The sequence below is a fragment of the Nerophis ophidion genome, linkage group LG23 (genome assembly GCF_033978795.1).
Source record: "Nerophis ophidion isolate RoL-2023_Sa linkage group LG23, RoL_Noph_v1.0, whole genome shotgun sequence".
Classification (NCBI taxonomy): domain Eukaryota; kingdom Metazoa; phylum Chordata; class Actinopteri; order Syngnathiformes; family Syngnathidae; genus Nerophis; species Nerophis ophidion.
This window is the reverse complement of record NC_084633.1, coordinates 12,588,841-12,611,705: the sequence shown is the minus strand read 5'-3', so window position 1 is coordinate 12,611,705 and position 22,865 is coordinate 12,588,841. Positions and strand designations below refer to the sequence as shown.

General features: G+C 39.3%; 1 protein-coding gene across 8 annotated transcripts in view; it reads right to left on the bottom strand.

Moving 5' to 3' along the window:
* Positions 1–2,331: 2,331 nt before the first annotated feature.
* Positions 2,332–22,865, bottom strand: part of sun1b (Sad1 and UNC84 domain containing 1b) — a 61,972-nt gene continuing 41,438 nt past the window's right edge. For 7 of the 8 annotated variants that reach the window (XM_061884888.1, XM_061884884.1, XM_061884885.1 and 4 more), the window contains 17 exons: positions 22,559–22,687; positions 21,284–21,367; positions 20,772–20,882; positions 20,570–20,689; positions 20,397–20,490; positions 20,247–20,305; positions 18,667–18,857; positions 18,329–18,592; positions 18,125–18,217; positions 15,252–15,343; positions 15,030–15,174; positions 13,252–13,563; positions 13,092–13,176; positions 6,562–6,677; positions 6,324–6,491; positions 6,136–6,228; positions 2,332–6,056 (listed from right to left, as the gene is read on the bottom strand). In XM_061884888.1, coding sequence (XP_061740872.1) covers positions 5,940–6,056; positions 6,136–6,228; positions 6,324–6,491; positions 6,562–6,677; positions 13,092–13,176; positions 13,252–13,563; positions 15,030–15,174; positions 15,252–15,343; positions 18,125–18,217; positions 18,329–18,592; positions 18,667–18,857; positions 20,247–20,305; positions 20,397–20,490; positions 20,570–20,689; positions 20,772–20,882; positions 21,284–21,367; positions 22,559–22,687 — 2,273 coding nt within the window. In that variant the 3' untranslated portion in view covers positions 2,332–5,939. The remainder of the gene's footprint in view (positions 6,057–6,135; positions 6,229–6,323; positions 6,492–6,561; positions 6,678–13,091; positions 13,177–13,251; positions 13,564–15,029; positions 15,175–15,251; positions 15,344–18,124; positions 18,218–18,328; positions 18,593–18,666; positions 18,858–20,246; positions 20,306–20,396; positions 20,491–20,569; positions 20,690–20,771; positions 20,883–21,283; positions 21,368–22,558; positions 22,688–22,865) is intronic. The other variant, XM_061884882.1, reaches the window with a different exon arrangement.

Genomic DNA, 22,865 nt, shown 5'->3' with positions numbered 1-22,865 from the left:
TTATAAGGAGTTTATCAAATCAAGAACAGAGAATGCTGAAAAACGATATAAAAACTACAAAAACAAGTTGACCAATATATTGAGACAAGCAAAAAGGGAATATTACAAAAGAATGTTGCATGAAAATAAAAATAACATAAAGGCTACATGGAATATTTTAAATAAAGCAATAGGGAATAGGACAAGGCGAACAGAACTACCTAGATGTTTTAAAAAAGATAATATGTTAATTGAAAACAAAGATGAAATTGTCAATGAATTGAATCAATTCTTTGTAAATGTAGGACCTAGCTTAGCAAACAAAATACCTAGAGCTAATGATCAATCAGGGGATGTCTGGAAAAGGGAAAATAGGGTTATGCAGTCAATGTTTCTTAGTGAAGTGACTGAGAATGAAATATTATCTGTGGTTTACAAACTAAAAAACAAGACCTCAATAGACAATGAGGGCATTGACATGAGTATAATAAAAAACACAATTGATTGCATCATTAAACCATTGCATTATATAATTAATTGTTCTTTTAAAGTAGGAGTTTTCCCAGACAGTATGAAAACTGCTAAGGTTATACCTATATTTAAAACCGGAAATAAACATACATTTGGTAATTATAGACCAGTATCTCTCTTATCCCAATTTTCAAAAGTGCTTGAAAAACTGTTTGTTAATAAATTAGACTGTTTTATTGAAAAACATAAATTATTAAATGAAAATCAGTATGGATTTCGATCAAACAGGTCTACGAGCTTGGCCATCATGAACATTATTGAAGAGATTACAACTGCAGTTGATCAAAATAAATACACAATAGGAGTGTTCATTGATTTAAAGAAGGCATTTGACACTGTAGATCATCAAATTCTCATTTCTAAATTATATACTTATGGAGTCAGAGGAGTTGCACTGGACTGGTTAACCAGTTATTTACATCAACGACAGCAATATGTTGAGATCGATGATCATAGGTCAGAATGTATGAATATTGAATGTGGAATTCCACAAGGTTCGATTTTAGGACCCAAACTTTTTACTTTATATATAAATGATATTTGTGAGGTTTCGAAAATTTTACAGTGCGTATTATTCGCAGACGATACAAATTTATACTGTTCAGGAGATGACTTGAACATTTTAGCCAATAATATTAAAGAGGAAATGGTTAAACTAAAATTGTGGTTTGATATAAATAAATTATCTTTAAATTTGGAAAAGACTAAGTATATGGTATTCGGTAATAAAAGAAAGATGGAAGTTAGTTTATCCATAAACAATGTGAAAATTGAGAAGGTGTCTGAAATCAGATTTCTTGGGGTCATCTTAGATGAAAAGTTGACATGGAAAGCTCATATAATGCATGTGAAAAATAAGGTATCTAAAAGTTTATTTATTTTGAACAAGGTTAAATATAGTTTTCCATACAACACAATGAGAATGTTATATTGCTCAATTATTCTACCTTATTTCAATTATTGTGCAGAAATATGGGGAAATACATATCATAGCAACATAATGCCTTTATTTCTTTCACAGAAAAGAGCAATTCGAATCATTTTTAAAGTAGGATATAGAGACCACACAAATCCACTCTTCATTAGGTCAGGATTACTAAAACTAAAAGACATTGTAGAATTGAATACACTATTAATGATGTTCAAAGCGAGAAATAAAGTTCTTCCGAAGGACATACAAAAGTTATTTGTGTTCACATCTGAAGATGAAAACCACAGAAGGCCGTATGACTTTAAACATCCAAGAGTGCGAACAAATTTGAAACAAATGTGCTTGTCTGTTGTTGGTGTGAAAGCATGGAATTCTCTAAACAAAGACTTAAAAAGCTGTAAGAATATATTTGTTTTTAAAAAGAGTTACAAAAAGAGAAAACTGAAATTATATCAAACTGAGTTTTGATTTAGATTGGACGTGTCATTGTGAAAGTGCTTAAAGGAAAATGCAAAAGTTTGTTGGAGTTTGGGTGTTGGTGGAGGGAACGGTTATAAAGTCATCAAAAATAATTGGTGTTAAAAAGGGGGCAGATAAATATAAGAATATTATTCTTCCATCTGCTCCTTTCTGATCATGGAAATGTATAAGAAAGAAAAACAAAAAAAAAAAAATGATAGTGTCAATTGTACGTGGCTTGTAAATATGCATTTTCATGAAAGGAATAAAAATAAATGATGATGATGATGATGATACACCTGTGGTCGGGCCAAGTAATTAGGACACCTAATTCTGATTATTTGAATGAGTGGCCAAATACTTTTTGGCAATATAGTGTATGTACAAATATGTGTTAACGTTGCCCTTGGGTTGTGAACAAAGAAATACTATTCAAAATTAAATGTTTTATTGGAATATCTTCCAGAACAGTTGTCTTAAATGAGAACAAAAATAGCAATTTATCTTTAAAAAAAAAAAGAAAAATCCCCAAGACGCTTCCAAAATGCACTGAAGAGCTTTTTAGACAAAAATATACATTGCATTCAACTTATATTCTGCAGTCACCAATCGACTTAATAAATAAAACTGTGAAAAAACAAATTGTACATATTTTAGGTATTCTTCTATATTTGAAATAAAAATCTAAGTTCTTTAAACAAACTCTTGATGGCATCTTCTGCCGTGCATCCATACAAAACATTATCAACCCCTAAAAACAAATGACAAAAAGAAACAAAAACTAAAACATGAGTAACAGTTGAAATAATGGTTAACCAATAAAGGGTTGTTTTAATATAAATCAACATTGATAAAAGCAGGTAACTATATAGACAATACAAATGTACAGATTACATTCGGTCTGGGCTTCGGATAAAGGGAAGCAGTAACCGAGAAAGGAGACAACCCCAGGTTAACCTTTCTGTACTGATTGCCAATTGGAGATCTAGGCACATGTCTTTCATAGAGAACGCTCATGAAAATGTACATTTTTAAAAAAGGTAGTAGGTCAGGAAGAGCCACATGCTGGTTGCAATCCTCAAAGTCCTTTCATAAGCACACACACGCTATATCGATGCTGGCTAATGTACAGAGCTCCTTAGGTCAGTGGTTTGTATACTGAACAAAAATATAGACGAAATGCTTGTTATTTCTCCATTTTTCATGAGTTGAACTCAAAATAGCTGAAACTTTTACTATACACACTAGTGATGGGTCCGGCAACACCGATGCGTCGAGCTCAGAGCGAAACCCTGTGTCGGTGAGCGTACCGCTTTTCGAAAGTCACGTGACCGATCATGAGTTGTTTCGGTCACGTGACCGATACACGAACTGTGTCGCACTGATGACTGTACTTGTATAGCGCTTTTCTGTACTCAAAGCGCTTTGACACTACTTCCACATTTACCCATTCACACACAGATGGAGGGAGCTGCCATGCAAGGCGCCAACCAGCACCCATCAGGAGCAAGGGTGAAGTGTCTTGCTCAGGACACAACGGAAGTGACGAGGTTGGTTCTAGGTGGGATTTGAACCAGTGACCCTCGGGTTGCGCACGGACACTCTGCCACTGCGCCACGCCGTCCCTTCTGTCGTTGGTCATTTGTAATCTATCGTCGTCGGAGATCATTTCCGCCGTGTGCGAATATTTTGATCATCCATCTATCCATCCATCCATTTTCTACCGCTTATTCCCTTTTGGGGTCGCGGGGGGCGCTGGCGCCTAACTCAGCTACTATCGGGCGGAAGGCAGGGTACACCCTGGACAAGTCGCCACCTCATCGCAGGGCCAACACAGATAGACAACATTCACATTCACATTCACACACTAGGGCCAATTTAGTGTTGCCAATCAACCTATCCCCAGGTGCATGTCTTTGGAGGTGGGAGGAAGCCGGAGTACCCGGAGGGAACCCACGCATTCACGGGGAGAACATGCAAACTCCACACAGGATTTGAACCCGGGACTGCAGTACCTTCGTATTGTGAGGCAGACGCACTAACCCCTCTGCCACCATGAAGCCCTATTTTGATCATATATCGAAAAAAAGGTTCATTTCCTTGTTGTTTCATCCTGTTCTCTCAAGTTTCTACTCGATCTGTTAGTAGGTCTGTAACGGTACATGTTTTTGTGTTGAACCTTTTCGGTAGCTCAGTTGGTATGGTGGAGGGGCTGTAAATGCTCATTCTGAGTTCCCTTGGGCACTGGTTCAAATCCAGATCGATGGATCAGTCATTACAATTTTACCATGAATTGATTAACGTGGATCCCGACTTAAACAAGTTGAAAAACTTATCTGGGTGTTACCATTTAGTGGTCAATTGTACGGAATATATACTCCATCCATCTTCTTCCGCTTATCTGAGGTCGGGTCGCGGGGGCAACAGCCTAAGCAGGGAAACCCAGACTTCCCTCTCCCCAGCCACTTCGTCTAGCTCTTCCCGGGGGATCCCGAGGCGTTCCCAGGCCAGCCGGGAGACATAGTCTTCCCAACGTGTCCTGGGTCTTCCCCGTGGCCTCCTACCGGTTGGACGTGCCCTAAACACCTCCCTAGGGAGGCGTTCGGGTTGCATCCAAACCAGATGCCCGAACCACCTCATCTGGCTCCTCTCGATGTGAAGGAACAGCGGCTTTACTTTGAGTTACTCCCGGATGGCAGAGCTTCTCACCCTATCTCTAAGGAAGAGTCACGCCACACGGCGGAGGAAACTCATTTCGGCCGCTTGTACCTGTGATCTCGTCCTTTCGGTCATGACCCAAAGCTCATGACCATAGGTGAGGATGGGAACGTAGATCAACCCTATACTAGGTCATAAAATCAGTGTCGGTTGAGTCGGTCCATAGGTTGCCTGTAGGGATTTTTAATGTCCAGCAGAGGTCAGTATTTAGTGCCACAGTATTGACACAGTATCAACACAGTTTTGCAATGTGTCAAAACAATACATGACGCCTCATCAACCCGTCACTAATATACACACAAAAGACCTATTCCTCTCAAATGTTCACAAATATGTGTTAGTGAGCTCTTCTACTTTACCAAGACAATCCATCGAACCCCACAGTTGGGTGTACGTCCAAATTCTCTGTAACGCCTTTGGAGACGGCTTATGGTGAAGAAATGAACAATCTGGTGGAGAAATGAACAATCGATTAACGGGCAACAGCTCTGGTGGACATGCCAACTGCACGCTCCCCCAAATACCTGCATCATCTGTGGCATTGTGCTGTGTCATAAAACTGCACATTTCAGAGTGGCCTTTTATTGTGGGCAGCCTAAGGCACACCTGTGCAATAATCATGCAGTTTAATCAGCATGCTGATATGCTGTGAGGTGGGATGGATTATCTTGGCAAAAAAGAAAAATGCTCACTAACACAGATTTATGAAAAACTATAAATAGTAAGTATTTTGTGTATATAGTAAAAAATTCAGATCTTTGAGTTCAACTCATGTAAAATAGGACTAAAAACAGAAGATTCGCTTTTATATTTTTGTTCAGTGTAGTGCTGCAGTGCGCTTAAAGGGGGACTTGCATCAAGCCTCCAAAGTAGAAAAACATTCAGATTTTCTGACACACCCCAAAAATGCGGCATGGTGCCCAGCCACCCAAATTAAAAAAATACAAGAGGAAACATTTATTGTGGATGACTTAGAACACACCCCAAATGAGATCGGGACGCGGTATGTCCTAATTCCTTTCCAATTGTTTTGACTTGTGCCCTCATATGTTGATTCAGTGCAAGAGGAAAACACGATTTGGACTTCAAATCTTCTTTTGTTCACTCATGCAGACATCCTCGTGAGTAACACAAACCCATTTCCGTGATCCAGTTTGGCTTACTTTCTTTCGACAATCTTTTGGATATTCTCTCGCATATAAACATCAACAGGAACTTCAGAGCGTCTTCACCGCAGGAGTTGGAAGAGCTATGTACAGATAGGTTGAGTTTTTTTTTTAAATAGATTGAGGGTGTGCGTGTATGTATAGTGGTAGTTGGTTCACTGAGGCCTTGGCTCTCCGTGGACTCGAAAGCGATACAAGCAGGTGTAATCTGGATGTCCCCAATTAGACAACACGCGCACCTCTATAATCTGGAAGGCCTTATCAGTCGGCTCCTGAAAGGCAAAGGAATCTTTGTTCTGTGCACAGAATACAATTGTTATTCAATGTTCTGAATGTTGTAGTTGAGAATACCTGAATGGGGAAAATCTGCATTGATTCTCCATCTTCCTGGTAAGTGTAATGACCAAGCAAATCGCCCTCTTCTTGATACTCATCATCTAGACCCTGTACGTGAGCCAACATCCAATTTTTATCATTGGTATTTTAAGGTTAAAAACACCCGTTTTGTTTAAAAAAAATAAAAAAGTTGTGTTTCTTACAAAGACTGTGAAGTTCTGAGGGGCACTGGTGATGTTTCCAGTCGGTGACAGGGCTTTGGGGATGTGCTCCAAGCAGAAGGACGTGGGTTTGATCCTTAGTGAAAGCCTGATCACCAGATAACCCTGCGAGCCTTTGAAAGCCCAGCAGTTACCCGGGTACATGTCAGGCTGATGGAGGGGTGAGAAAAAGCATTTCAAATAGTGATCTTAATATTATCACAATGACACGTGGCTTTACCTGGATGACAACTCGCGGCGACTGGGAGAAGTACCAGAGTGGGAGACCAAACAGGCTCATGAGGGCCGTCTTGGTCTCATAAGTTTCAGAGCAGCGGGTACTGAGGATACTGCCACCTAAACACAATTACAGTAATTATCGCACACTACTTCTGGATGGCATAAACTAGTACATAAACGACAAAGAAATAAATGAATTGAGGACTGTAATGGTAGTTAAATCACAGTATATCATGTCAATTCTACATACTATACATTGGAGATATGGTTGGGCGATAGTCAATATATGTAAATGATATCAATTTGGCTGACAATAAGGTTTTAAACAATTATCATTATATTGTGATTATGCATGAGAAGAAAACAAAATTTATGGTGTTTAAGGGTGCAAGGACATATTGTGAAGCAAAATTTAAATTATACCAAGTGGAAATTGATAAGAATACCGTATTTTTCAGAGTATAAGTCGCACCTGCCGAAAATGCATAATAAAGAAGGAAAAAAACATATATAAGTCAAATTTTTGGGGGTAATTTATTTGATAAAACCCTAAACCAAGAATAGACATTTGAAAGGCAATATAAAATAAATAAAGAATAGTGAACAACAGGTTGAAAGAGTGTACGTTATATGACGCATAAATAACCAATTGAGAAGGTGCCTGGTATGTTAACGTAACATATTATGGTAAGAGTCATTCAAATAACTATAACATATAGAACATGCTATACGTTTACCAAGCAATCTGTCATTACTAATTGCTAAATCCGATGAAATCCTATACGTCTAGTTGCTAAATCCGATGAAATCCTATACGTCTAGTATCTTACGTGAATGAGCTAAATAATATTTGATATTTTAGGGTAATGTGTTAATAATTTCACACAAAGTCGCTCCTGAATATAAGTCGCACCCCGGCCAAACTATGAAAAAAAACTGCGACTTATAGTCCGAAAAATACGGAATATAAAACTAAGTTCTTGGGAATAATAATTGATCATAAATTATGTTGGAAACCGCAGATTGAATATATAAAGGGAAACATACAAATCCATTGCTATTCTTTATAAAGAAAGACACATGCTGAATAAAAAATGTCTGCATATGTTATATTATTCTTTTATTTTTCCATATCTAGCATATTGTGTTGAAGTTTGGGGAAAAGTTTATAAAACAAACATAGACCCAATAATTAAACTTAAAAAAAGGGTAATTAGAATAATACACAAAGTGTGCTACTATGAACATACAGTGGGGCAAAAAAGTATTTAGTCAGCCACCGATTGTGTAAGTTCTCCCACTTAAAATGATGACAGTCGTCATAGTACACTTCAACTGTGAGAGACAGAATGTGAGAAAAAAAATCCAGAATTTCACATTGTAGGAATTAAAGAATTTATTTGTAAATTATGGTGGAAAATAAGTATTTGGTCAACCATTCAAAGCTCTCACTGATGGAAGGAGGTTATGGCTCAAAATCTCACGATACATGGCCCCATTCATTCTTTCCTTAACACGGATCAATCGTCCTGTCCCCTTAGCAGAAAAACAGCCCCAAAGCATGATGATTCCACCCCCATGCTTCACAGTAGGTTTGGTTTTCTTGGGATGCAACTCAGTATTCTTCTTCCTCCAAACACGACGAGTTGAGTTTATACCAAAATGGATACATGGATGATACAGCAGAGGATTGCAGAAAAACAGCCCCAAAGCATAATGTTTCCACCCCCATGCTTCACAGTAGGTATGGTGTTCTTGGGATGCAACTCAGTATTCTCCTTCCTCCAAACACGACGAGTTGAGTTTATACCAAAATGGATACATGGATGATACAGCAGAGGATTGGGAGAATGTCATGTGGTCAGATGAAACCAAAATAGAACTTTTTGGTATAAACTCAACTCGTCGTGTTTGGAGGAAGAAGAATACTGAGTTGCATCCCAAGAACACCACACCTACTGTAAAGTATGGGGGGTGGAAACATCATGCTTTGGGGCTGTTTGATCCGTGTTAAGGAAAGAATGAAAGGGGCCATGTATCGTGAGATTTTGAGCCAAATATCCTTCCATCAGTGAGAGCTTTGAATGGTTGACCAAATACTTATTTTCCACCATAATTAAGAAATAAATTCTTAAAAAATTCCTACAATGTGAATTCCTGGATGTTTTTTTCACATTCTGTCTCTCACAGTTGAAGTGTACCTATGATGAAAATTACAGACCCCTGTCATCATTTTAAGTGGGAGAACTTGCACAATCGGTGGCTGACTAAATACTTTATTGCCCCACTGTACCAATCCATTACTCATAAGTTCTAATGTGTTAACATTTTCAGATATTGTGTTTTTAAAAACAATGTAAATTGTGTTTCGAGTAAAGAACAACAGCCTTCCAGCTTGCATTCTAAGGTTATTTAAATTAAGAAAGGACAACTAAAATTTACGGGGGATATTGTTTTTTGAAATATGTAAAGTAAGAACGAACATAAAATACCAATGTATTTCAGTTTTAGGAGTAAAATGGTGGAACAAGCTCATTGATGAGTTGAAGACATGGAGTTATTTGTTTAAGTTTAAAAAAACCTTGAAAGGTGAAATAAGGGAAAATTATAAAATATGGCAACGATTACTTTCATCCCATTAATTTTTTGAACGTTAATGTTCCAGGGCAATCTTATTTTCAGTGAATGTATAGGATAGGCAAATATAAGCCTTGGCTTCAACTTATTCCTTTTTTGGTCATTCTTTTTCTTTTTGTATGTGTATGTGTATGATTGCTAATATCTATAATCTGTGCTGTTAAATCAATCAAACAAAAACGTTAATTATATGACCGAAATAAACTAATTTAATTTCATGTTGATGACACATTGCAGCTGTGTCCTGCAAAATTGACCTCCTCAACGCAATGTAGCGTCCTCGCTAGCGGCTAAAATCCCTTCACAGTGCAAAGGCACTTCTATGTCAGCAATCCTCACCTACATAGTGACAGAAAAATTGTTTATTACCAAGGAATGGCTAAAAATTCTACAGGATACACCATAGGAGAATATGCTAAGCTAGAGCGGATTGACATTAACAAATATAGACAGTATCAATACCAAGTATAGTATCAATACCGGGTCGATACAACAGTAGTTTTTAATCACAAAATCTTTTGTCATTTTTTGTTATTGTGACTTCCTTCCACCTTCAAGACATGCACGTGGGGTTACGCTGATTTTCAACAGTAAATTGGCCCTAGTGTGTGGATGTGAGTGTGGAAACGTGTCCAGGATGTACCCTGCCTTCCGCCCAAGCGAAGCTGGGATAAGCTCCAGCCCCCCCTTCCAGCCCCCCTAACGAGTTGGATAAGCCGTAGAAAATGGATGGATGGATGTATGTATTGATAAATGGGCCTATCGTTGGTTCCTGCCATCGCTTTTGTTATAAAGCGATTGTTGTGAAAAGGGAGGGTAAGGAAAGGCTGTTGTTAAAATGTGCGCTATCTAATATATTCTGGGTAAAAATGTCTACACATTTGTTCTGTTTGTCACCATAATGTTGGCAAATGTACATATTTTGGAACATATGGAAATATAAAATGAAATAGACTGTAAATATTATTTAGATTTTTTTTTCCATTTAATTTTTATTGACATTCAGCATCAGACATTCCTAAATGTCAAAAAAAATAAATAAATAAATATATATGTATATATATAGTCTTTTAAAAAGAAAAAAAATGTGGCTCATTACTGCTCATTATGCATTAGTGATGGGAATTCGTAAAGTAAGTCCCTGGACAGAGATGGGCTTTAAGTGCTATAACAAAAAAGATTTAAACCAAATCCATTAGTAGAAAATAAATCATATATTTAATTTATACTCTTACATCACCATCTTGTGGTTTTGCCTGTTTATAATTTTAAAGAAAAAGTTTAATCATTCAATGATATTGAACATTATGTGTTGAAGTATTAATTAGTGAAACAACATAATAAAACAAGCTTAGTACATTTAAGACAAGTGTAGATACAAACATGTTCCAGCAAAAAGTAACCATCCATTAACATTAATAAATTAACAGGTAGTTTTATAATAGTTTTTAAATGATCAAATATGTGACTGCATACATCAGGTGCAAAAGTAGGAGCCTTTGTAACTCCTTTTTTAATGGTTCTATTATCATTTACCAAATATAGTGTTATATATATATATACACATATATATATACATATATACATATACATATACATACATATACATATACATATACATATACATATACATATATATATATATATATATATATATATATATATATATATATATATATATGTAGGTGTGGGAAAAAATCACAAGACTACTTCATCTCTACAGATCTGTTTCATGAGGGGTTCCCTCAATCATCAGGAGATTTTAATGGAAGCATTCACATACAATGGTTTATATAGAGCACAGAGTGGGTGGGTACAAGCAGGCGTAGGGTGTGGTGATTGGCTCATGTGTTACCTAGGAGGTGTTTCCGCCTGTGGCGGCATGTTGAAATGATTTCACTGCGCTTGTTGAGGGATGATAGCTCTGGATGATATATAATAAACAGTTTCTCTTTTAAGCATAAGTTGCATCTTTTATTACCACTGTTGTAAGGTGTGCTGGATGCAAGAATTTGCCATGTTATTGAATATTCAACATTATTGTCTTTGAGGTTCCAAATGTGTTTGCTGAGTTCGGTAGAATTCTGCAAAGTCTGGTTTCTAAAGGAGGCGTTGTGATTATTCCATCTTGTTTTGAACGCTCCTTCGGTTAATCCTACGTACGTGTCGGATGTGTTAATGTCCTTGCGTATTACCTTTGCTTGGTAAACGACTGATGTCTGTAAGCACCTTCCGTTGAGAGGGCAATCAGGTTTCTTGCGACAGTTACATTCATTATTGGTTTCAGAGTCGTTTAGTCTGGGGGTAGGCAGTCCTTTTGCAATTGCTTTGTTGTGGTTTGAAATGATTTGTTGCATGTTATTCATACAGCTGTAGCTCAATTTAATGTTGTTCTTGTTGAATATTTTTCTTAGGGTGTTGCCTTTGGGGAAGTGTTTGTCGATCAGAGTGAGGAACTTGCGGCCGATGTTGGTTGAGACGTCTTTGCTGAATGGCGGATTGTACCAGATGATGTTGTTTCGTTTTCTGCTCTTTTTTGGTTGGTTTCCTGGGGTGGGTTCATAGGTGAGGGTGAAGTTGTATCCGCTTTCATCAAGTGCTTTCTGGTACGGGGGGGTTGCTTGGTCGAAGAAAGCACTTGATGAAAGCGGATACAACTTCACCCTCACCTATGAACTCACCCCAGGAAACCAACCAAAAAAGAGCAGAAAACGAAACAACATCATCTGGTACAATCCGCCATTCAGCAAAGACGTCTCAACCAACATCGGCCGCAAGTTCCTCACTCTGATCGACAAACACTTCCCCAAAGGCAACACCCTAAGAAAAATATTCAACAAGAACAACATTAAATTGAGCTACAGCTGTATGAATAACATGCAACAAATCATTTCAAACCACAACAAAGCAATTGCAAAAGGACTGCCTACCCCCAGACTAAACGACTCTGAAACCAATAATGAATGTAACTGTCGCAAGAAACCTGATTGCCCTCTCAACGGAAGGTGCTTACAGACATCAGTCGTTTACCAAGCAAAGGTAATACGCAAGGACATTAACACATCCGACACGTACGTAGGATTAACCGAAGGAGCGTTCAAAACAAAATGGAATAATCACAACGCCTCCTTTAGAAACCAGACTTTGCAGAATTCTACCGAACTCAGCAAACACATTTGGAACCTCAAAGACAATAATGTTGAATATTCAATAACATGGCAAATTCTTGCATCCAGCACACCTTACAACAGTGGTAATAAAAGATGCAACTTATGCTTAAAAGAGAAACTGTTTATTATATATCATCCAGAGCTATCATCCCTCAACAAGCGCAGTGAAATCATTTCAACATGCCGCCACAGGCGGAAACACCTCCTAGGTAACACATGAGCCAATCACCACACCCTACGCCTGCTTGTACCCACCCACTCTGTGCTCTATATAAACCATTGTATGTGAATGCTTCCATTAAAATCTCCTGATGATTGAGGGAACCCCTCATGAAACAGATCTGTAGAGATGAAGTAGTCTTGTGATTTTTTCCCACACCTACATATTGCGCTCTACCACGGTATCGAGCACTATTCTCCGGATAATCCAATCAAGACATATATATATATATATATATATATATATATATCGTTTTCACAGGAGGCTGCAATATATATCGCAATATATACATATGTAGGGAAAGTAATAAATGGTTGTAGATTTAACAGTGGTGCTCACTGCATCCTCTCATCTAGGTCACCAGACATTTTATAGAGCTTTCAGTCTGGATACATAAAACATAGCACATTGATACCGACAGTATGGAAAGCAAGCAAGCTAATCCCCTTGCCTCCATTATGGGGTTAGCTATGGACTTGTCATGAGGATCACGGCTTTCCTTACCTCCAGACTCCAGGGCATAGTCCACCAGCCCAGTCCTGTCCTGAGAGTAGAGCTTCAACGCATTCTGGACAATCAGCTTTACATGCTGGGATACAGAACATTGGAATGTTAACATCAAATAACAGCCCAAAACTAATGTGAAGCAGTTTAAACACGTCACCTCTTCTGTCAGCCCTTCGGCTGCAGCAGCAATATGCACAGAGTCGGTCACTGTGTGCGCCAAAGACGCCTTGGACTCTGTCTCAACGAGAGTCTGAGCTCGGTTAAGCTCCAGCTGCATGGACACGTTCCTCATGATTCTCTGTTCTAGAGAGGCGAGCCATGCCTGCAGATCGGGCGTGCTCACGTAGCGCTGAGAAAGCCAGAGGACCAGAGACTCTGGCACCTCCCCTTGACCCTCTCCCGACGAGCCGCTGCCATAGAACAGAGCCTGCAACTCCTTACGCACCTGGGAGGACACCTGCGCACTTATCTGGAAAGAGGACACGTCAAAATAAAACTGCTATGAAACGGAAGTGAAAAAGGGAGCTGTAAATCGAAGGCAGGGGTCGGCACCCAAAATGTTGAAAGAGCCATATTAGACAAAAAATAAAATAAAACAAATAAAAATAGGTAAAGCCTTATATAAGTGTTTTAATGAAGGCTACACATGATGTGTCTATATTTGCCATAATAGCCTACTATCACAATGTGTCGCAGGCTGACGCAAATCTTCGTTGCCAGAAAGGTAATATTTCAGGGGCGGCATGGCGTAGTGGGTAGAGCGGCTGTGCCAGAAACCTGAGGGTTGCAGGTTCGCTTCCCACCTATTGACATCCAAATCGTTGTGTCCTTGGGCAGGGCACTTCACCCTTGCCCCTGGTGCCGCTCATACCGATGAATGAATAATGAATGAATGATTGGTGGTGGTCGGAGGGGTCGAAGGGGTTGTAGGCGCAAACTGGCCGCCACACTTCCGTCAGTCTACCCCAGGGCAGCTGTGGCTACAGATGTAGCTTACCACCACCAGGTGTGAATGAATGATGGGTTCCCACTTCTCTGTGAGCGCTTTGAGTATCTAACAATAGAAAAGCGCCATATAAATCTAATCCATTATTATTATTATTATTTATTCTACATATTTTACATTAAAAAACATTAGTAAAACAGAGGCTTCTCAGAGGGTGACATAACGCATGCAAATTACTGGCTTAGACTGGCCAAAAATATAGAACAGCCATCCGTCTTTTTTTACTGAATTAATTAAAAAAATTTCAATCTGGGTAACGTTTGCTGTGGTCTGGAACAACATGGAACACAAACAACTATCAGAAATTCAGCCAATATTACATAGAGATAATGTCTCATGAGACATGCAAATATAAATTAAATACACACAACATATAAGCAAAGGAAATTAAATGAACTCAAATATACGAGACATAATGATGCAATATGTATATACAACTAGCCTAGATAGCATGTTCGCATCGATTAGCTTGCAAACATGCAGTGAACAAATATGCCAAGTCGGTAACATCAACACAGCTCACTTTTGTGCATTCACGCACATTATAAAAAGTTTTGGTGGACAAAATGAGACAACAAGTCTTCCTCTGGCAGCGTCGGAGAAAGTTATACATGTAAACAAACTACATTGAGTTCAATGACCGCCACAATTAGTAGGACAAAACAGTGTTCACCAAATACTCATCAGTGAAGCATGTTTAGTATGAACAGTGGGATTGCTAACAATTCGGAAAGTTTGTGTCATGTTTGTCCTCCTACAGAAACTATATTAAGACAAAAATAGGTATTTTTTCCCCTCACCTTTTTCCATTTTCATACATTTTTGAAAAAGTTCCAGGGAGCGACTAGGATGGCGCTAAACAGCCGCATGCTTCTCTCGAGCCGTGGGTTACCGACCCCCGATCTAAGGGGGAGGAGTTGCAAACCTACCGTCTCCTGCAGCGTGTCCAGCTGCTCACACTTGCCCTTACATCCCATAACACCTTGCAGGTCCTGCCTGATTCTGCCCAGGTCCAACTCAAGTCTTTGTACCTCTGCCAGCAAAGCATCATGGTCCTCCTGCTGCACACCCACACTGTGCAAAAACAACACACAGTTGAGTTTTTTGAAGGTACACTTTGTCATGATAGTGCTAACATGTGTTGTTGGTACCTAAGGGGAGGTGTGTCTTCTACCGCAGCGACAAATTCCTTTTTCGTGTCCTCTTTCTCAAGCTCATATTGCCGCTGTTTCTGCTGCACCCCCTAGCACACAGTGGAATAGAATGGGTCACTTTTATGAAACAAAAATTGACAAGAGTATCTCATTACTAACTGATGCATTTACATATACAGTCACTGGTCTTGTGAGATCCAAAACAAAATAATGAAGTTTTGAATGACACTCTAAGACAGGTGTAGAGAACCTATGGCTCGCGAGTCAGATATGGCTCTTTTGATGACTGCATCTGGCTCTCAGATGAATTAGCTGACATTTCCTAATGGGATAAGTAATGAAAACTGCACCTGTTCGAGGTTTTGGGTGGCTCAGCCAATCCCAGCTGTCTTTCGGGGTACAGGAAGGTCGCATTATTGGTAAGAAGTATTGTATTTATTATTGGTTAGCTTCAGAATAACAATGTTATTAAAAAGAATGAGACTTATTGTACTCTAAAAATGTTGGTCTTATTTACAAATGAACGCGTTTAGTTGTATTCACTGTTAAAAAATATTATATGGCTCTCACGGGAATATATCTTAAAATATTTGGCTTTCATGGCTCTCTCAGCCAAAAAGGTTCCCGAGCCCTGTTCTGAGAGGTAGTCATTTACAATGTGTTTTACAGTTTGCAGTAGTATAAAATGACATTGCATCTCGGGATGTAACGATATGAACATTTTATCATGACCTAAATGACGTTGGTCAAATGCTTATACACACACTACGCCTTAAAATCAGTCCAGGTGTCCCTTGGATACTGTTTTTTTTTTTTTTTTTTACCCATTATCACTTTCCGACGGTGTTTTGTTTAGTTTAAATTTGCCGGGTCAAGTTATTATTAATTATTGGTCGACTTCAAAGTAATGCACTGACCGGTACAATTTCTTAAATTTTGATTCGCCAAAAGTGTTATCGATCACAAATACTGCATTTCTGATATTAGGACTCCTGGGTGTTACTGTTTTCGTCATGGCGAGCAATAAACCCAAGAAGCAAAGCTTCATGAAAAGTGGCTTCAGGAGCCACTTTTCAGCAAATGGCTCACTTATGAAGATGGAAAGATGTTTTGCACGCCATGTGAACGGGCGAAGAAAAAGAACACCTTCACGACCAGGTGCACTGATTTTCAAACATCCAGCCTCACCAAGCACCGAGAAACACCCTCCAATTTGAGTCCCTCCAATTCCGCCCTTTGGTCTGAATGACGAGACAGTCGATTTGTTACAACTCTTTATGTTTTCCACAAAGCCAACCAGACATCCACCATGCTATTTAACACTCTTGAACATGCTAGCGCTCCCTCTCCTAACTTGCCCACTCACTTACACACGTCACTCACCCCATACACCGCCATTCCTAAAGGGGAACACACAGCTTATGGCCATCACCAAGCCAAAGATGAAATGCTACAGGCGTCGAGTGCCACTCTATTAAATGACATTGCAAAATTTTAAGTTTGTTGGCATTATTTGACATGAAAGTGTAGATGTGGCGGCTTTTAGACAACTGATGATGATAACAGTCAATTCAATTTGTCATATGCATGTATGCCCTGGCACACCAATATCATCATTTCATGACTGAAGCGAAAACCTTTTTACACTTTCACACTGAAATAAATAACTCTACAACTTCTTAAATAAAAATATAGAAAAAAATACCGGCTGCGGTAAAGTTTAGATCAATGAAGGAAAAAAGAAAGTGAATGAATGTTTATAACTGAATACATTTACATATGCATAAAAATGTGTTTTCTTTTGTATTATTTTTTTAATGAATTAGGTCATGTTTATGACAACTAGAGATGTCTGATAATGGCTTTTATGCCGATGTCCGATATTGTCCAACCCTTAATTACAGATTCTGATATCAACCGGGACCAAAATACATAGACGTAGAATTATCACATTATTATGCTTAATTTTGTTGTGACGCCCTGCTGGATGCATTAAACAATGTAACAAGGTTTTCCAAAATAAATCAACTGAAGTTATAGAAAAAAATGCCGACATGACACTGCCACATTTATTATTTAAGTCACAAAGTGCATTATTTTTTTTAACATGCCTCAAAACAGCAGCTTGGAATTTGGGACATGCTCTCCCTGAGACAGCATGAGGAGGTGTTAGCGGGTGTGTATATTGTAGCATCCTGGAAGAGTTAGTGCTGCAAGGGATTCTGGGTATTTGCTCTGTTGTGTTTATTGTGTGTTAGGGTGTGGATGTTCTCCCAAAATGTGTTTGTCATTCTTGTTTGGTGTGGGTTCACAGTGTGGCGCATATTTGTAACAGTGTTAAAGTTGTTTATATGGCCACCCTCAGTGTGACTGACATACTGTTGACCAAGTATGCTTGCATTCACTTGTGTGTGTCAAAAGCTGTAGATATTATTGTGATTGGGCCGGCACGCAAAAGCAGTGCCTTTAAGGTTTATTGGTGCTATGTACTTCTCCCTACGTCCCTGTACCACTCCATACAGCGGCGTTTTAAAAAGTCATACATTTTACTTTTTGAAACCGGTAATGATAATTTCTGATATTACATTTTAAAGCATTTATGGGACAGACGGATAAAATTGGCAGTCCGATATTATCGGACATCTCCAATGACAAACTTTTTCCAAAACACAATATAGAATGTCAGATGTAACAGGATAGTGGTTTTCAAAATGGTTACAATTAAGTGGGACCCCATTTTCATGACTTGATTTAGAAAATTCCTAGCGCCAACACTGAGGCACTAATGTTGTAGCTAACAAGTCAATTATTGCATTGACATTGACATCCTTCTTTCTCTTTAGAAAGCTCTGAAGTGTTGTTGTGTGTACCTCAGTCTTGACCGCCAAAGCGCTGAGCAGCAATTCCAAATCAGCCAAGCGTGTTGTTTGACTCTCCTGAAGCACTTTCAGCTGCTCCTCGCTCTGCACGGAAATGCAAAGAAACATTTCAGGCCAAACAAAACTCATGAAACTTGTTGCTCGGTAATCAAGGCCAACATTAACCTGCTCTCTTAACACAGGTCATGCATGTACCTGCTCTCTAAGTATGCTGTCCTGCTTGAGCTCTCCTCGCAGCACGCCCAACCTCTGCTCGAGCAGGGATGACACCCACAAGCCCAGTCTTTCCCTGTCTGTCTCGGTGTGGAGCGTCTCCTTCAAGCTGTTGTACAGACTCAATGTGTCCATGTGATGCTGCTCCTGCTTCTCCTCACTCTGTTGGACTCGTTCCCACAACAGGGCGAGCTGGCGCTCCAAACGTTCAAGGCGTTCCAAGTCCATACTCGGGACAACAATTGGCTGAGGGGAACATTTTTTAACTCAGTATGCTAGTTTCTTTTAAAATTATAATTGACTATTGCTGTCCAGCTTACTGGTGCCTGAGAAACCGTTGTGGCTGGTGTCTGAGCAAGTGGTGACTCTGGTCTTGGTGCAAGAATTGGAGCAGCGGCAGGCACCAAGTTGGACAAGAAAGTAATGGGAGAGGATGGACGCCACTCAGTGATTTTTACGGCTGGGAGGCAGGCGAATAGGGCAGCAGCGGACGGACCCCACAGCCACAAAGCTGCAAGACAATAAAAGGAATTCATAACAAAAATAAGCAGTGAAGTTGTGAAGCAAAGTGAAGTGAATTATATTTACATAGCGCTTTTCTCTAGTGACTCAAAGCGCTTTTACATAGTGAAACCCAATATCTAAGTTACATTTAAACCAGTGTGGGCAGCACTGGGAGCAGGTGGGTACAGTGTGTTGCCCAAGGACACAACGGCAGTCACTAGGATAGAAGCGGGGATCGGACCTGGAACCCTCCAGTTGCTACCACGTTCACTCTACCAACCGAGCTATACTGTTCTGGTGCTAGGTAAGCGTCCTGTGTCTGACGCAAAAACATCTAAAAGGAAGCAGCAAACTCATGATCCATGCATACCAGGGACATATCTTATTTTTAAAGTTAGTTAAAGTTAAAGTTAAAGTTATGCAAAACAAAACTAAAACTGAACTGGCTGCAAAGTGAACAAAAACAGAATGCTGGACGACAGCAAAGACGGCACCCACAAAGTATATCCGTACATGACATGACAATAAACAATGTCCACACAAAGAAGGACAGTCTAAGCCTGGGCCCCCGACATGAAACTGCTACAGGAAAATACCAACAAAAGAAAAACTTTTTTTTTTTTTGCCATTTACTTGAACACAGCATTCTCATTCGTTCGTCCGTGTTGATGGGCTCATATTGCCCATCCATTTTGAAGCTGAAATATTACCACAACGGTACATTGGGCTTTGTAATCATATTTCTTTCCTCCTAATTTCTTTTACTCTGCGAAACTTCTCACTAGCAGGTCGCTCCGCCCACCGAGATAAAGGTTTGTTAATGACTGAAAAGATGGCTTACTGTGTTGAGTTAATTTTACAGTTAAGTAAACACGCTTAGGTGCTGAGAGCGATGGATAGAGTGAAACCTCTTTCTCCCTGTTTGAAGCAAGATATGAAACAACCATTCTGATTGGCGAACATGTCTGTCTGTCACTCAAAAGTCTGTGACAGCAGAGAAATAAAAATCTGCCTCATGCGGTTACAATATCACACTAATTTAATGATGTCAGATTAATGTTGATTAATCGTGCAGCCCTAACTGGATATAATTCTTATGACACTATGGAAAGTTAGCGCCTACTAGGCATCCCTGTAAAGGTTGTAAACAAACCCTTTTATTGGGGACCCACTGAATTTTTCCTGTTTGTTCCAGCGATTCACTATACACATTTAACATCACTGAATTAGTATGTGTTTCACTGTTAATATGAGGCTGCGGGAGTAGAAGTATAGACAAAAAGTCCAGGCCGGCTGACCTGAATGTGTCTCCTGATTAGTTGCATACACTTGGGATGTGTGCTTGTTAAAAAGATCTACTGCTGCACTACCAACTGTATAAAAAAAAGCAACTTACCGAAGAGGAGCAGAAGGGGCAGAAGAAGCAGGAGAAGCTTCCAGAGTTTGGGAAGGCATCTGAAAGTTACACATTGGTAAATTAAAACCCAAACTGACAAAAAGACAAGAAAACATGAATAGGGAACATTAGTTTGGTTGTTACATTTACCGTGTCAGAAAGAAGACATTGAGAAGACACATGAGGGACACGAGCTGGTACCAGCCAGTGGCAAGAATCCACAGCAGACTCCGGCCTGCCTTCACTGATGAGATCGCAGTAAAAGAGGATGAGCACATTTTCAGAATGTTGCCTCTACCCATGTGAGAGAACTCTTGACCAACCTGGTGCTGTTACAGCAGTCCACAATAGTGTGAGGATCCTCTGTGTCATTGTCCCAACACTTGAACTCAAAGCTTTAGCACCTCTCGCCACAAAATAACCCGGCTGGAGGAGGCAGTGACCTGGAAACGGGTGACAGTCACTGCACATTAGTCTATATTTCAAAAAGCTTGTATACTCTCATAATGATCATCTCAGGTCAACCTGTGTAAGCCAGTAGGCTCCACAGCGCCCCCACCAAGCGCTGAGACCTGGAGGACTGTGTGAGGAGGACGGTCTGTGTCTCAGAGAACTGCTTCCCTTTACAGTCATCACCTGTGTGCACCAAAAATGATGGCAAGCAAAAACAAAACAAACAGCATGACTCAACCCACGTGTAAAAATGTGCAAAACAAATTGAAATAGCGCAAATAAAAAATGTGTCACAAACAAACTGGATTACAAGCATGGAGATTGCACAGAAAATAAATCAGAGCTGTCATGTTTGGGTGTGCTGCCAAGCGCCAGTTTGAGGGTCCACTAAAAAGAATCATCTATCATTATTGACAGGCTGCTGACCAGGAAAAGCAGTTCACACCACTTCTGCAGAATAATCTTAACACAGGTCATGCATGTTTAATGCTTTGTCAATCGGCAGACAACAGGCAGTTGACCTGTGGTGTGTGCGTGTGTGTGTGTGTGTGTGTGTGTGTGTGTGTGTGTGTGTGTGTGCTTACACAGGGAACCATTGAGATTGAGATGTGATGCATCCTCATTTGCCAGATCATTTACATTCATGCTCCCGCAGAAACTTGAGTGAGCTGAAAGTTGAAAAGAAGTAATGTCAACAACAAACTAAATGAAAGTGCCTAAAGGAAGGCCTTGCTCAATTCAAATTTGTTTTTGCTAATAAATAAGCTAAATCGGATTTTTTAACAATGCAATTCCGAATATTTCAAATCCGACCCAGCCGTTTTTTGTATGTGGATATACTTTGGATATGTATCGAATGCAAATGCAGTCCCAACGCACATGTCGCGTTCATCCGACCAATACGTCATCAAATAGTGGTAAGCCTCAAAATTCGGTTGCAAAATAATAGTTGACAAATGAGCAGAAAACAAGCAAAAGTCATTTTTGGAACGCACGTCAATGTTTCACAACTCCTGCCTCCAACTGCTCGCCAACCCGCTCTTCTGAGAAAATATCAAAGCAAATGTACCTAAAATTAGGATATTCAATATGCTTGGTTTCTTCCTTCTTTATCTTCTGCATCGCAATAATCCGGTTCAGAAAAATGTTGACTCTGATTGCACAAAACTCTTGAAATTGCTACAACTGGGATCTAATACTCTTGAAGCTATGTACGTGTGACGTCATGATGTCATGTCTGCATGTGGGTCCAATTGCATTCACATTAGAAATCCCATTTTTTTAATGTGATCAATTACATTACATTACAATGTACTATAAATTGATTAACGTGGACCCCGACTTAAACAAGTTGAAAAACTTATTCGGGTGTTACCATTTAGTGGTCATTTGTACGGAATATGTACTGTACTGCACAACCTACTAATAAGAGTTGCAATCAATCAATTACATGAAAAGATCGGATTTGACAAAAAAAAAATCTGAACTAGACATCCTACCATGCAGTGTGAATGTAGGCAAAATGTCACATCAGGAAAAAATTAATATACTCCTGAGAACCAGCATCCTCAGCAGACATTTGTTTTTGTTATGTTTTTCGTCAGAATTATAATTCTTGGAAGAAAAAAGCCTGGTTATGCAAAATAAATTACGCATTTTTTGTAAGGCAGGCAAGCAAAAATAATTTGATAGTCAATCAATCAATCAATGATTATTTATATAGCCCTAAATCACTAGTGTCTCAAAGGGCTGTATCCTTTATTACTTAACTAACTGATTAACTCCCCATACAATTAACCTTAAAAGTTTCCCAAAGTAAAAGAGGAAATTTTTTGATTGTATTAAGAAGTGGGTGTTACCTTGTGCTTGAGAGTCTTCTGACTTGTTGCCAATCAATCTGCCCAGAGTGTTTTGCTTTAAAAGCCAAACTTGAGACAAACTGGAGGACATTGTCCGTCTCATGGAGTCTGTACATGATGCAAACACACCTGGTTTACAAGCACGAATACAATTTATTCAAAAAGGTAGTAGTACTATCAAGAGACAAAAAGTTTAAGAGATAGAAGAGAAGAATTCCAATGCAAGATTAGTTTTGAATAAAACGGGTTGCCGACCCCTGATGCAGGCAAAATGTCACATAAAGGAAAAAATTAATATACTCCTGAG